General features: G+C 33.6%; 1 protein-coding gene across 9 annotated transcripts in view; it reads right to left on the reverse strand.

Moving 5' to 3' along the window:
* Window positions 1-14,402, reverse strand: part of Nrm (neuromusculin) — a 161,246-nt gene that overhangs the window by 51,547 nt on the left and 95,297 nt on the right. For all 9 annotated transcript variants that reach the window (XM_071791011.1, XM_071791016.1, XM_071791012.1 and 6 more), the window contains exons 2-3: window positions 11,957-12,146; window positions 6,193-6,347 (exon numbers count right to left, since the gene is read on the reverse strand). In XM_071791011.1, coding sequence (XP_071647112.1) covers window positions 6,193-6,347; window positions 11,957-12,146 — 345 coding nt within the window. The remainder of the gene's footprint in view (window positions 1-6,192; window positions 6,348-11,956; window positions 12,147-14,402) is intronic.

The raw sequence follows: 14,402 nt of genomic DNA on the forward strand, positions 1-14,402 counted from the left end.
GCCGCGTTAAGTCCATTAATTAAGAATAATTATTTCGTTGTGGCTTATTGAAAGAACCGGACAGTTTGCATTGAAACATGCTTTTAATTGGCACCTGGAACGGAATTTGATCCCTTTTAATTGTAAAAAAAAAAAATTGTGAAAAAAGGCTACCAAACAAAAAAAATCCCTTTTCCCGCATATCGTCAGTGCATAGCCGATTTGTCATTGTCATGCCCTGCCATTCCCAGAAAATTACGATGGAAAGCGATCCGGTTTGTGAACATTCCAACGGCGCACTCTAACAGCGATAAAGTTTATGAATAATATACTTGAAAACGACTTTTAAAGTCGCCTCAACGACCCGCAGCTACGACGGCAACTTTGTACGACTATAGAAAGAGATTACTTCGAAAGTGGGAGGCGGTGTCATTAGATCGTAAGTAGCTTTCGTGATTTTTTACAAGACGGTTTCTGGATCTTTCCCCGGCGCGTCTCGCGTATTTCCCACTTGGAAATCGGCGTAACTTACGAAGTAAGCGTTACGAACTTCGCGATCTTTCGCGCTTGTTTCCACCTTGGCAGTTGAGGCGAAATGATATTTCCTTAGTTAGTCGTCAGCGGTAAAAGCGTAAACTTGTCCTTTCTTCAGCGCTCATCGAATAGCAGGACGGAATTCATTGATATTGTAATGCCGAGTGCTAATGCACATGCAGAACGCGCGCAGCAATCCCTCGCACAGTAGTTTCGCTCAATAAACTCAGATACATGCATTGTCCGATTACCGCGATCTTTCGTGTGTATCGGAAAAGGACGGGTGTGTGCAGATATATATTCTATTGTTCTGCTGGATAATAGCTTAGCATTATCACGTTGCAGATCCGAGTCTCATCCTTTAGTTCTACATAAATTCATACAATTTACCGGATCTGACTTGTACCTAAATCTTAACTTAAATAACTGGGAAATTGCATTGTGCGAAAATTATAACTGCGAATTAATACAATGAGAAAATAGATCGATCACTCTTGCGCATTAAAGGGAATTTTGAAATCAACTAATGATTTTCTCCAATAATACTTTTTTTTTTTAAATCAGTGACAACAATACATTGCGACACGCAAAATAAGTGCAGTTCCTGATCTGGAAAAATCCAAATTCCGAATGAAAAAAATTCCAATCTTCGGAAGAAAAATCGCGTGCTAGAGGAGAAATTGCGCGACTTAAAGAGTAGAACGAAAGTAGCTTGGACGTTTTACGTCTTGTGGAATTCGCGAAAGTGATTTTGATAGGACCTTTTGGGAGATTTTTGTCGACGTTGAATCCGAGCGACGCGACGCTCGGCTTCGTCGTCGCCGCTTTGAGACAAGGTATCGCAATTGTCTGTAATTTTGCGCAGCAAAAAGGAAGACGCTCCGTAAAACGGAACACGTACGAAATGAAAGAAGAAACAACGTTTCGCGTACTGTATACCTTTAGCTCACTATCTAATCTCGTATAAAAGCGCGCATCCATGCGGCGCGGGCGCCACCATGTTAAAACTATACGGCGTTTTGCCAACAGCTATTTTGCAGAGCTTTACGTGAGTTTGCAATGGCACAATCTAGCGAATGAGTGATTAGCCGGGAGAATAATACAAAGCGCAACCTTTATGATATCCGACGTAAAAATTAATAATAGCACTTATTTATACTATAGTGTAATTCGCATACATATATTATTTTGCATGTTATAAATTTTCTTATCTTCCTGTGTGTTTCTCTGCATATACAAAAAAAAATATATATATACAATTGGAAATTTTATTATATTTATAATCTTATAAAGAAGTAGTATACTAAAATAGAACTAAGTTTCACAAACTTCATCTTTATGACATTAAAAAATAATCGAATCTGAAAATTGTTACTTTTCCTAATCCCCGTCGTTCTGATCCTGTTTGCGCGCGCTCTACTTTCCTGACAATATTATCTATTTGGCGATAAATCTGCAGCGTGATGTCCTAGCTAGAATGAGGTGTTCGGATAATCCGGCAGCGCTGCGCTGTATATGTAAGTACAGATATAGGTGTGATACGTGATACCGTTTCGCGCACAGCTTCGTGCTGTGCTCTTCTATGTAGATTAATGTCGACGCCTGTCGCAAGAGAGCTCGCAAGCTACTTTTACGTTGTCGCTTCACCACGCTGTGGTATAATAGATACAACGTGTATCCCGTATTTTATCGAAATTGGCGCTACTTAGTCACAAAATTTTTTTCGTAAATATTTAATCCTGAGAATTAGGATAAATTAAGAATTTAGCCGCGCTATTTTTTATATAAATCTATTTTTTAGCTATGATATTTTTACCTCTTTTCCATTAATTTTATTACTTTCACTTTTTTTATGCATTTTTCTGACATAGAAATTGCTCTGATATTAAACATTTTGTCAATAAATCTATTTTTTAATTTTGGTATGTTTCATAGATTCTTTTTGACTCGTGAAATATTTATGAAAGATGAATTATAGTTCATCTCCCAAAGCTGATGAAAACTAATTAATGGATATTAAAAATTTATTATTGCTGTCGTTGGAATTTCTCTTTCCATGCAGCTTTGTTTTAATTACATACCTATATAAGAATCATACAATATATACGTAACTACTAAATTAAATATAAAATTATAGTTAGAAAAGAATAATGGTCCGTATTTATCTTCTTTTAACATTTCTTTTATTTCCTTCTTCTACTGAGCAACTAGACTTCTTGTAAGACAATTAGCTGCACGCGAGAAAGATAAGAAACGTTTATTAAAGTTATTTATCAATTTAAAACTGTCGATTTAAGATTATTATCATAATTGAAATTATTCAACTCATTAAAGAAATAAAATTTATAATACCTTAACTAAACGACCTTTATAATTAAATAATCTAACAAATTTGCGATTATTTCTTTTTCGATAACGTTTAATTAAATGTCATTTTTTGTTTCTTTATCTTGTTACTTTATTCTTAAACACTAATAAAGTTTTAAATTAAATTTCTTGTTAAGTAAAATAAAATTAATTTTTTTATAAGGTTTTTTCACAAAAAGATTAGTGATATTTGCCTTTAAAGTAACCTGCATTCTTTCTAATTATTGTAATATTGTAATATGTGTAACACAACAGTATTATGTTTATTGTAAAACAGTTAAATACACGGTGATATTACGTTTTGTAACAAAATTCAAGACACGTTCGTAAGAAAGCAGCCCGATACATAAATTCACGAGGCACTTGAAGTTCGACAAATTGAGGTCACAATCAGTTATGCGTCAAGAGCAACTTTTTCCAAGTTCTTTCGTGTTCCGTTCGTGTTTCAATTGGTTTTGCAATCAAAACGATAAAAGTTGGAGAATCTTTTAAAAATTTAAAACGATCGCACAAAAGAGCATCCTACTTGAAATCTGCCATAATTCAAAAATTGATAAAGCTCTTATTTCACTTTTCAAAAGGTTAACGTAACTTTTTTTAAAATATTACACATAATGATAACAATAATGATAAATAATAATGACAAGTATAAATAGAATTAATGAATAATTAATAAATAATTATTTCATCCAATTTACGTTGCTTAGAATTTTCGAGAATAATTACTCTGACTTTATCTTTTTAATTAGACCGCGAAATTAATTTCCAAGGCGGTCTTCGGTTTTGGAACTTTAAGAAGAATACAATACTCCATTATGAAAGATGAAAGTTTTCTGAATGCTGCTTACGCGTTACTATGTACCTATACATAGGTAGGTACTATGTCGCGATTATACACTTGAAAACTCCACCCTACTCGTTTAACTCGCTATGATGTCACGAGGCATGGTGCACGACAGCGAAGAAGACAGATCAGCAGCCAGAATTTCGTGTACACAGTGATTCTATTCACGTCCGTCGCGATGACGACTCGCGTACATGTACTCGCGGAAAATCGCTACCTTCGTTGAATAACCACTCCAGAGGAGGATTATTTCATTCTTCATAAACTTCCGAAGATAATGTAGATATAACACAACATTTATAAATGGTATGCCTTGCAAGAAACTTGCGGCTGGCAGAAGGAAGAAGATCTTTTCTGTCAAGATGAATTTGGAGGTCTTCTCATCTGAAATTTAAGTGCAGGCCCTATTACGGAATTACTTAATAACGCAATTAAGCCGTAATTCTGTGCCGGATAATTAGAAACTGCTAATGCTTCTTCCGACTCTAATGTAGCTTCTGATGATATCTAGGGAAGAAGAAGCTATAGTAATATTTGATTTTTCTTGCATTACTCAACATTTTTTTATTTAATTCAACAGTATAGCATACTTATTATAAATAAAATCTTTTTCATCTTTTGTTATTGATATATGTATTATTTGTTACAATTTAATACAAAAATATGCAAAACTTGTTATTTTTCGTCTCTTGTACTTCCAAACTAAGATTTTAGATATTAATAAAACTTCCATGAAAAATTTAACACTGATATTTATTACATTGCAGAATATATGTCGTTTATGTAATACATACAATTTTTGACATCTCGTATACTTTCTCGGGATTTCCCCTTAATTTGCAAGGATAATTCCGTATAAATTTGATATGAGATAAGTTAGCGCGAGTAAACCACGATACCGCGTAGTAATGATGAAGCATTAACCTGATTAAATAACATCGCGTGGCAATGAAGCTATTTAGCCGTTAAATGACCCTATAATGCGTTTATGAGATTAATCTAAACGTTAAATCAAGAATTATCAAATAACTCCACGTATCCAGAGTACGTGAGATATCACATCAATGGGAGCCTAACTTGAGCTCAACTTGTCGATATTAACTCTTCGGAAAGTTAGGAGTCATCCGGTATAACTCGAGTTATCGATGTATAATTTGACATGGGTTTAACCCAGATCACTATCCGTGGTTACCCAGCTTCCGCGAAAATTAAGTATACTTGATGCATAGCGGAATGCATACATTCCCTCACTCAATTCAGTGTGTTACGATACCGAGTGACGATAGTCATACAAAAACATTCGAAACTAGATAGGAGGAAAATTCAAGCCAAAGAAAAGTCACAGACCATAAATTCGAAACACAAAATCGCTATCAATTGACTGTGACGACTGTCTCATTTACCTTTGATTTTTTTTTCATCAAATTATAGGCGTTACTCAAAGCACTATTAACATCTAGATTGATATTGTAGTATTCATTTATTATTTATTATATATATTTTTATTTATGTACGATTTATATATTTTTTTGCTTTGTGGCAGTCTTCCTACTTTGAGTACATTGCTGCACAACACATAAAGAGGAAAAACGCGAATTGTATGAACTATTGATGTTTTACGTTTGCCACAAGTGGCCGTAAAATGTAAATAAGACTTCTATTTTCGAGAGGTGTTTCGAAAGGAAGCACATCGTTACTTGCCAATCTCGTAAAAGGGCCATCCGTAACGAGTTGTCTATCGTTTGGGAGTATATCGCGCAAAATTGAAATATTGGCGAGAACGATCACGTGTAACCGTTAGTTTGAAATAAACATTGCCTGATTTATGGAATGGCGAGTCCTGCGATATGTTCCGATTTGCGCATACCATTTTCACCTTTCCGACTGTAGTACGGACATCGTAAATATGTTTTCACGTATCATATAAAATGCCAGAGTACACTGTATTGTCGTATTACTTTCGCGAAATATCACGTTAAATTTGCCCGGTAATAACGTAATAAGAAAAAGATATGTCGTGAGGAAAACAAACGTGCGCAAACAGATTTTCAAAAGTATGAATAATGAAACGTATTACTTCGTATTGCCCGTATTGCCTTTTCAATAATGCAGGCTACTTGCGACCACGTTTTTGACGTATGGACGTAATGTACACAGGAGAGGTTGCATAACAAACAGAGGTCGTATACGGCTAAAAATATATCGCGTGCAATTTATGGCGAGAAGTTATGCGAAAAGTTTTAAAATAGTTTCCGTAAATCTCTCGGTATCTCTCTCTATAAAATATATCCGAAAAATCTTTATATACTTCGTGCATTAAGCGCCAAAATCATATTACTAATAAATTGAATTTTTAAAAGCATAAACTTTTAATATCCCCTCACTTTCCCTCTCCAGTTTGATAAAAAATTTAATCTTATTCCGAAAAATGTTAATCCGGTAATGCCGCATAATGTAATGTAACGCACCTGTGACGTTAAGAATAATGTGCTGCACGTTGTTGCACTCGCGGTTGACTGCCATGTACGTAGCCTCGCATTTGTATAGACTCTCGTCCTCCAGCTGCACCTCAGGTATTTTCAAATATGTTTTCGATGAATTCGACGAATATTCTATGTCCGCTCTGAAACATTCACGTAAAACATTCATACTGTTAATTAAATTAGTTTGAAAATTGCAATAAAAATCGTGATTTATTTTCAGCCTTCAGGCAATATGTTTGCCCTGAAACATTCATAACGTGAAACATTCATGCTGCTAGATTGATTTGAAAATTAGAACAAAAACGTGAATTAATTTATAATTTCCCAAATTAATTTTTATTGTTTAAAATTTTGACGTGTATAATTTAATATAATGTGTAATGAAAAGAATCTGCTAATATTGAAATTATAATTGGGCGGTAAAAATGGAGGGAATGTTTTTGTTTAATGAATTTTTAATCAGCATTTCACATGACAACAATGACGAATATATTTCCTTTAGAATCTAATAAATTTCGCTCGCCACGTCGTGCCGGTTTTATTTTCGTATAATTGGTGTCACTCACGTTTATAACGCGCGCAGCGTTTCATTAATCGTAAATACATTGATTGTTTATACTTTATTAATGACGATCGCGGCGGTATTATGCCGTTATGTGGTTCATGCCAACACAAGTATAATGACCTCACGGTAATGTCAATCTCGAATTGCGATTAACACCGGGTAATGAATCGGACAATCAATGAAATTAATCTGCTCGTTATCCCGCCTGAGTAGCATAATCCATTTATGACGATAAGGTGGCACATATTATCGTCATATGTGCTATTCGATCATATGTGTTATACGAACCGAATTCTATTTACATTGCATGTTACGTACATCTGATGCATCTATGAGTACGTATTCCAGAAATATTAACGGGATCGAAAGATCTCTCGATACAATCGTATGCATTATTAATTTACAACGGGAGTAAATTGTATGACGAATATGTTTTTACGTGTAGAGTTATGTAGTGCCACAAAAATTCCGAATGCTCGTAATTAAATTGGATCACAAGGCCATTAATTCAAGTGCATTCTCACAAGGCCATTAATTCACGACAGGAAACTGTGAAGCAACAAGACATCCGAAGGTCTCGTCATTTATATCCGTAAATGGCAAGCAAACGCACAGTCAATGGGCGCATATATACTATACGTATATAGGTCGCGTTCGATATTCTGTCAATAGATGATACTGAATATATATGCATCGACATATAAGTACAGTAGTCGGTACACATCGCTATTGGACGCGGCCGTAACTCGATACAATTTACATCCCCATCAAATTGATTACTTGTTATCTAAAGATGGATCATAACAGAAAAGTGCCCAAAAGTGCATTGCAAAAAAAAAAAAACGATAGAAATAATAAATTCAAATCAATGTTTTTTTCGCCTTTTTACTCTACAAAATTGTAATGCTTAAGCGTACTTATTTAACAATGGTAAAAATGATATTTTCGCACACGTTTTGATAAAAATAAAACACTAATGTTCAACATACACAGCGTTTATACGCTATACGCATATACGATCGTACGATATTCCAAAATCCGCTTTTATTAACTAGATTAAATATTGACACGAACAATTTTCAACCGAAATGTTCGTATTGCTTTTATTCCGCGTTTTCCCGGTTAACCCGTATAGCGTGTGACGAATCATTGTTTTTGCAGGCCGCAAATTCTGCGTTGGTATGAAACGCGGGTGATCGCGGTCAGCCGACATTTCGGCGTGCTGTTTGATCGACGAGCCGTTTACGGCGTCATTAGCGAATTGTTGATACGACGATGTGCTGCACCGCTAATCAGCGACATCGCTCCGCATGAAACTATGTATATCTTTTGCACTCGCGTGTAATTAGACCATCAATGTTATACACTGTGATAAGTATGCGCGTTCACATCTAGATATCCAACATATCTTCTGTTATACCAATAAAATTTCTTTTTCTAATTTGCAGTAGTTTTTTTTATATTTTGACTATCTTAAATTTTTTTGTCAAAATATCAAAATATAAAATAGTTTTACTATTAGAAGTAATTTCGCGCAAACATATTTAAATGAGAATATTGTTTAAATAAGAGTATTCTTAAAATTTCAGGAGTACGTGTCATACATAAGACATTCTATTTAATAACTAATAACATTGTCAAGGAATACGTTCCTTGCAACACCCCAAAGTAATAAAGTAAATGCGAGATTTTTTAAAATAACTAATAACATTACCAAGGGACACGTTCTTTGTAACACCGCAAAGTAATAAAGTAGCTTACATACAGCGACAATACAACATACACAACATTACTTTATATTTCCGAGTTCTAAATCCGGATTTCAACTAATCCGGATAATAGCATGTCGTATTATAAAATCTTAGAAATAGAGGACATATTTTACATTAGCATTATAAAAGCGACTTTTTATGTGTTTTACTACGCGGCATTAGTATATTGCATTTTTATGTCGAAATTATCATTTTTTTCGACTGTATTATGTTTTTGTGATTTTATCTTTCGCGAACATAAGTATGTAAAATATCGAACTAATGACTGAATGTATTTCGTAATTAAATGCAATTAAAGGAAATTTTTGCTCAAAATTTGCATTACGTTAATGTAGGAAATATGTCGTATACAACCGACGTATTTCCCACAGCTATGTAATGCAAATGTATTGCACATGATTTACAACATAATTACCGAATATTGCTTTGCTATCGTATACTATATACGCATGAATAACGTAAAAGTAGGTTACTCCAAATTGCCTTTAATCCACGACGAAAAAAATAGTAGAAAAAACAAATTTCATGAAGAAAAATGAATATTCCACTTTAGTAAGCACAAAACTGATATTAAAAAGTATAATATTCGCTTTGTTTAACAGTAATAATCATCGACCTTTGTCGATATTGATAGTACTTATTAGCAGAAAACTTGTACAGAAAATTACGTTTGGTTTTATATAATGACGAAATAAATGCATAAAATTATAATCAAATAATATTACAATCTCTTTAACGCGTATATAAAGCCTAAACAGTTTACTTAATCGTAGAGGATGATACTTTAATCAAGTATAATTTAATTACGCAAAACGCACTTCGCTGTGATGCAAACATCGTGTTTGACAATATCACTACTGTTGTAATATTTCACTAAAACTTGGGGAGAGATCTAGGAAATATATTATAACAGAGACTCAGAGTTTATCAAAAGATATCATCTCTAGGAGATCTCTACCGCGAAGTGTATACCAAAGAGTCTTGTAGCAAATATACAAGTAAGGCTTTTAAATAAAATTATTGTACACTACTCCAAAGCAGATCGAATATAATACTGATGTAGAATAGAAAGATCGATCTAAGACATTATTATAATACAAAATTTTATTACTAAAAGAAATTGAGCACATCTGCAAATATTATAAAAGTATCTTTATATAAAATATTTTAAACTTTATGTAACTTCATTAGATAAAAGAAAAACGTTGGAGAACTATAGATCGTCTTGAAAATGGATTTCTCAAGATTGCCTTTTGTATACATGTGCATATGTGTCTATATGCATCAAACTGTAATATATGTATTTGTCTTTTATTATCATGTCATCACAGGTAATCTTGTTATTTCTCGACGAGCGAGAGCATAATATTTCAAACAAATAAAATGCACAGTGCAGATCGAACATTTTCTCGTTGATATTTTTTATCTTTTTCAAGCATAAAATTTACAACAGTGATATCTATGTCGACGTATTGCAAAAAATGATACATAAAAATACTATTGCTGCTAATGCTCTCGTTTCAAAAATAGAAAAAAAGACTAAAATCGCGTATAAAAAATAAAAATCATCTCGTATCGTTACGTCAGCCTAAATATGCGAGGCAAAGAAGAAAAGCGATAAGTGGCTACTGAAGCGTGCTAATGGTATTAAATAAGAATCACTTTATTGACAGCTAATCTGTAACGCCTGTCCTTTTGTAATATAAATCGTGTTACTTTAATTCGTATTAGCTTGATAGAAGTATGGAAACCATATTTTAAATATGTAAACGAATATCCTATAATTTCCACATTTTTTTCACCTGTAACTTTTACAATTAAATTGACAGTGGTATCTTTTCTTACGTTACGAAATAAAATTCATTAAGTGTAAGTCTCAATGCCGTATTAAATTTTCACCTAATTCGATAGAAAAGTATAAGAATTATATTTAAATTTTAATAATAATATTAACTAGTCTGAAAAATTGAGGAGGTAAATGAGTGAAAATAATTAATCAGTATTCAATAAAGCTTATCGCTTTTCGTTGTTAATTATTCAAGGATATTGGTGAGCTTATTTTAATTAATGCAAATTGGCACGTAGAGAAACACGGTGTTATCGGATGAAATCTCTAAGGAACGTTTCAGATTCGAGTTTGTATGCCTAGTGCCTAGTTGCCGCGCTTGTACCCAAACAATAATGCTCGCGGAGTAAATAGCTATAGTGGCGAATTACAATCGAAAGACGTAGCTAATTTATTTAATGGAGATAACGAGATTGCTTCATTTGCAGCTAAATGTTTACAAGCTTAAAATTTACAAGTAGTATCGAAACACGTAATCGAATAATTAATTAAATTTTTTTCGTCATTAATAAGACAACTTTTATTGTACTTTCTATGTTATATATCACTTTTCTCCTCTCTCTTTAATATTATATAATATAGAAAAATATTATAAAAGTTCTATATTTAACTATGTTTATTTTATGTTTATTAATTCTCTTATCATAATGCAATTATTTATTCACAAACTTGTTAATTCATTCATTAACTTGCTATTTACGTGTTACTGTATATCTGTTTCCACAAGATTAAAAGTTTGTAGTACATGTAGGTACGTGTTAAGAGTTTTATATGCAAATAACAATACGTAAACTGTGTCAAATTAACTATAGGGATAATGGGTGAACCGGATATTATTAAAACAATCAGAGACTTTGATAATTACCAATTGGAAGTTTCATGCTCTAAATGTTCACGTGTACATATTCACGTGCGCATTTAACGCATTTGACGTATTTGAAGCTACACGGTCTCTAAATATAGACCGCAAACCACAAAATGCAATTACAGGGTGATGACCCCGAAATGAGCATAATCGCGATAGTTACAAATCGTGGAAGCAGCTAATTATCAAAACCAAAATCGAAAACAATTCAAGAAAATATGTTATTTGTTTAGTTATGTAATAGATATTCTATAATATTTTTAACATTTTTTGGGCAAGAGATAGAAATTCGAAGAATATTAATGAGAATAAGACCAAAAAAATTTTAAACATTTGTAAAATAGAGAAATAGATATCTACAAACTTATACTTCAAATTCAACTTATATTTCAATATAGAAATAACGTAGATTTTTTTTTGAGAAATTATTTTTAATACTTTGAATAATATTTCAAAAACATAAAAGGCCAAAGTTTAATTATCTTCGGTTTACGTCGCAAAATTGGTGATTATTATCGCGAGTTTTAGTAAATTCATATTATGATTTTAATTGGCATCGCGAAATATATTGAGGAATAAAGAATTTAGGTTAGTTTCTAAAAAGAAAAAGAAACTGCAAAAGAGGCGGCCTAATTAAGTCAAGGCACGGGTTGAACTCACTAGCATTATGCATTCAAGTCTCAATATAATACTTTAATTACCTGAGAGCAATGTCGTTATTGCCGCGTATAATCCCGGCATCCTCGCTGAAAATGAAAATCCTCGTGGGTCCACGGTACCACTTGATGCTGTGCAGACCCTCGCATTGCGGTGATTTCAGGACGCAGGGCAGTAAAATCTCCGTCCCGAGCTCGGCATGCTTCTCGCTTCTCAACCACGGCTCGCCGCTCCCTGAAACAAACATACATTACGGTGGTGATTCGTCCGGTGAAATTGAGTCCGTAATTGAGACACTAAATATCGATTGCGCCTGACAAAACGTAATCAGCGAGCAAATTGTTTTATCGCGCGATTTCCGATATACGCACTCGTGTTAGAGAGCTTGTGCAATCCTATATTCCGTACACCGTAAATATGAAGATTTTACGAACGATGAGACATATATAATTACGAGTTATTACAGCAATATTTTGTATCATACGTTATATGTGATTGCGATTTATGCTTGTTATTCTCTCATCCGATGCACGTTATTGTTGAAAGTTTTCTCAGGAAAGAGATTATGTCAATTAATATGATAACTGATGTCGTAGACGAGAAAAGTTGTCACCGTGAGTCATCTCGAAGAAGGATTGGATTTTGAAGCCGTATTGTGTGGAACAGCAAATATTACGTTCAAGAGAAATAATGGAGATCTGCCATAGGGAATCGCATTACGATCTCTTCCCATCTCTTGCACGTGTGAAAAGTTTGCTTGGACATTACGGGATGACTCTTCATTCGCTTACTCCGCTTCGAAATGTTTCATCGCAGAGAAAAATCCATCTCGACGTCCCGCACTTTGTGCAAAGATCATAAAGAATGGGTTGCTTTTCTTTCTCGCGAAATTCATCCCCAACGTTCCACTCAGGACTTTCTCGCAAGCGATCACGATTAACATTGTCGAGATACTGAATTGAGTTTAAAAAGCATTGCAAAGGAGAAGAAAAGATCTCTACATTAGTGATATTATACGCTCTTTGTAATTACGGGCTTTATTATTATTACCTTTTATGATGGGAGAAAGTAATCTCGATGAGATGAAAGAAAAATAAGCTTCATTCCTTGCCATTTATTCTTGAAAAATTGATTATACGAGCAAATGATCACTTATTGTAATTGTAAGGTGTGATAACGTTTATGATATTATGTCTCGAGAAAGAAAATGATAGCGCGACGACCTTACGTACGCAGCGACATGCTTATTAAACAAACGCCAAAGCTGCGCACAAGTTGAAATGTAGTTCCTACGAGATATTTAACGTACTGTAAATTAATCACCGAATGTTCTTTTGCTTTTCGAAACAAAGAAGCTTTGATAAATTAGCTATCAAATATTTAACTTTTTGCTACGTAAAAGATCGATTTAGCGATATTACTCCGCGCTTTCAATCCGGAAATTAGCTGGTGAATTACACATCAATCGGAAAATGTAAAACGTAATAAGAAATACATCCGAATCCGAGTATCGTGAAGGAAATAAATATCGCGCAATGAAATAAAGATTTATTGTTGCGTTCTCCATCACTCAATTTTTGCTTTATATGAATAAATCACGAGATTGTTTCGACAAACAAGTGTTGCTTTCATCCACAAATCGCGGGAGTTAATTAATTTATTATTACTGTTTTCTATCAAATTTTTAAGTCCCGTGAGAGAAATAAAATTACGTGAAAATGCCTTAATAAAGCGAGTTATCGAGTTACCGAGGTAACATATTGTGCAATGCATTTCGTAACAGTACTTGTTGTTTGTAATTCATATTCTAATATTTTTTATGAAACTAATTAATGAATCTAACGCGGAAAACTCTAAATAACAAGTAAAAAAAAATATATAAGAAATGCATTTATGATAGCTTTTCGTACCAACTATCACTTGCGAAATAGAGAGAACATATGGCGCATGAACATTCGAATATGGAAGGATTACGATTTATGGGCTTTAGCACGAATATCTACAAACAGTGATTTATCCGCCGAACATGGGTGTCCATCACTGCCAATTGTATTTCTACGGCCTTAGTATAGTTTAAGTGATTTCGGTTTTATGTGTGCGGGTGCCGAGATTCATCGAAAAATCGACTCGGAAATTCGCGCCAGACTAATCCACCGTCGTTTATATTCTGTTATTATCTCACCGTAGCAATCCCCGCGAAACTTTTTGCATCAGCATCCGCGAGGTGACTGTGCAAATTTATGAATATTACATAAAGAGATTGATTGCGTGTGCGTGAAGTTGTCGTCGTGATATTACAAAAATATTGGGTTAGGAGAAAGATGAAGCAATAAAACTTAACGCGCAGCTCTAGTGAAAACTTAAATTAAAACTTAACAATTCGACGAAGTCAAATAGTTCATAAGGGAATATTCTTTACTCAATTAATAATAAATATTCTATCGCACCGCAAATTGAGCGTAGTTTCTATAAAAAAATGATTTCTCTTAA

Source organism: Temnothorax longispinosus, chromosome 10 (genome assembly GCF_030848805.1).
Source record: "Temnothorax longispinosus isolate EJ_2023e chromosome 10, Tlon_JGU_v1, whole genome shotgun sequence".
Taxonomy (NCBI): Eukaryota; Metazoa; Arthropoda; class Insecta; order Hymenoptera; family Formicidae; genus Temnothorax; species Temnothorax longispinosus.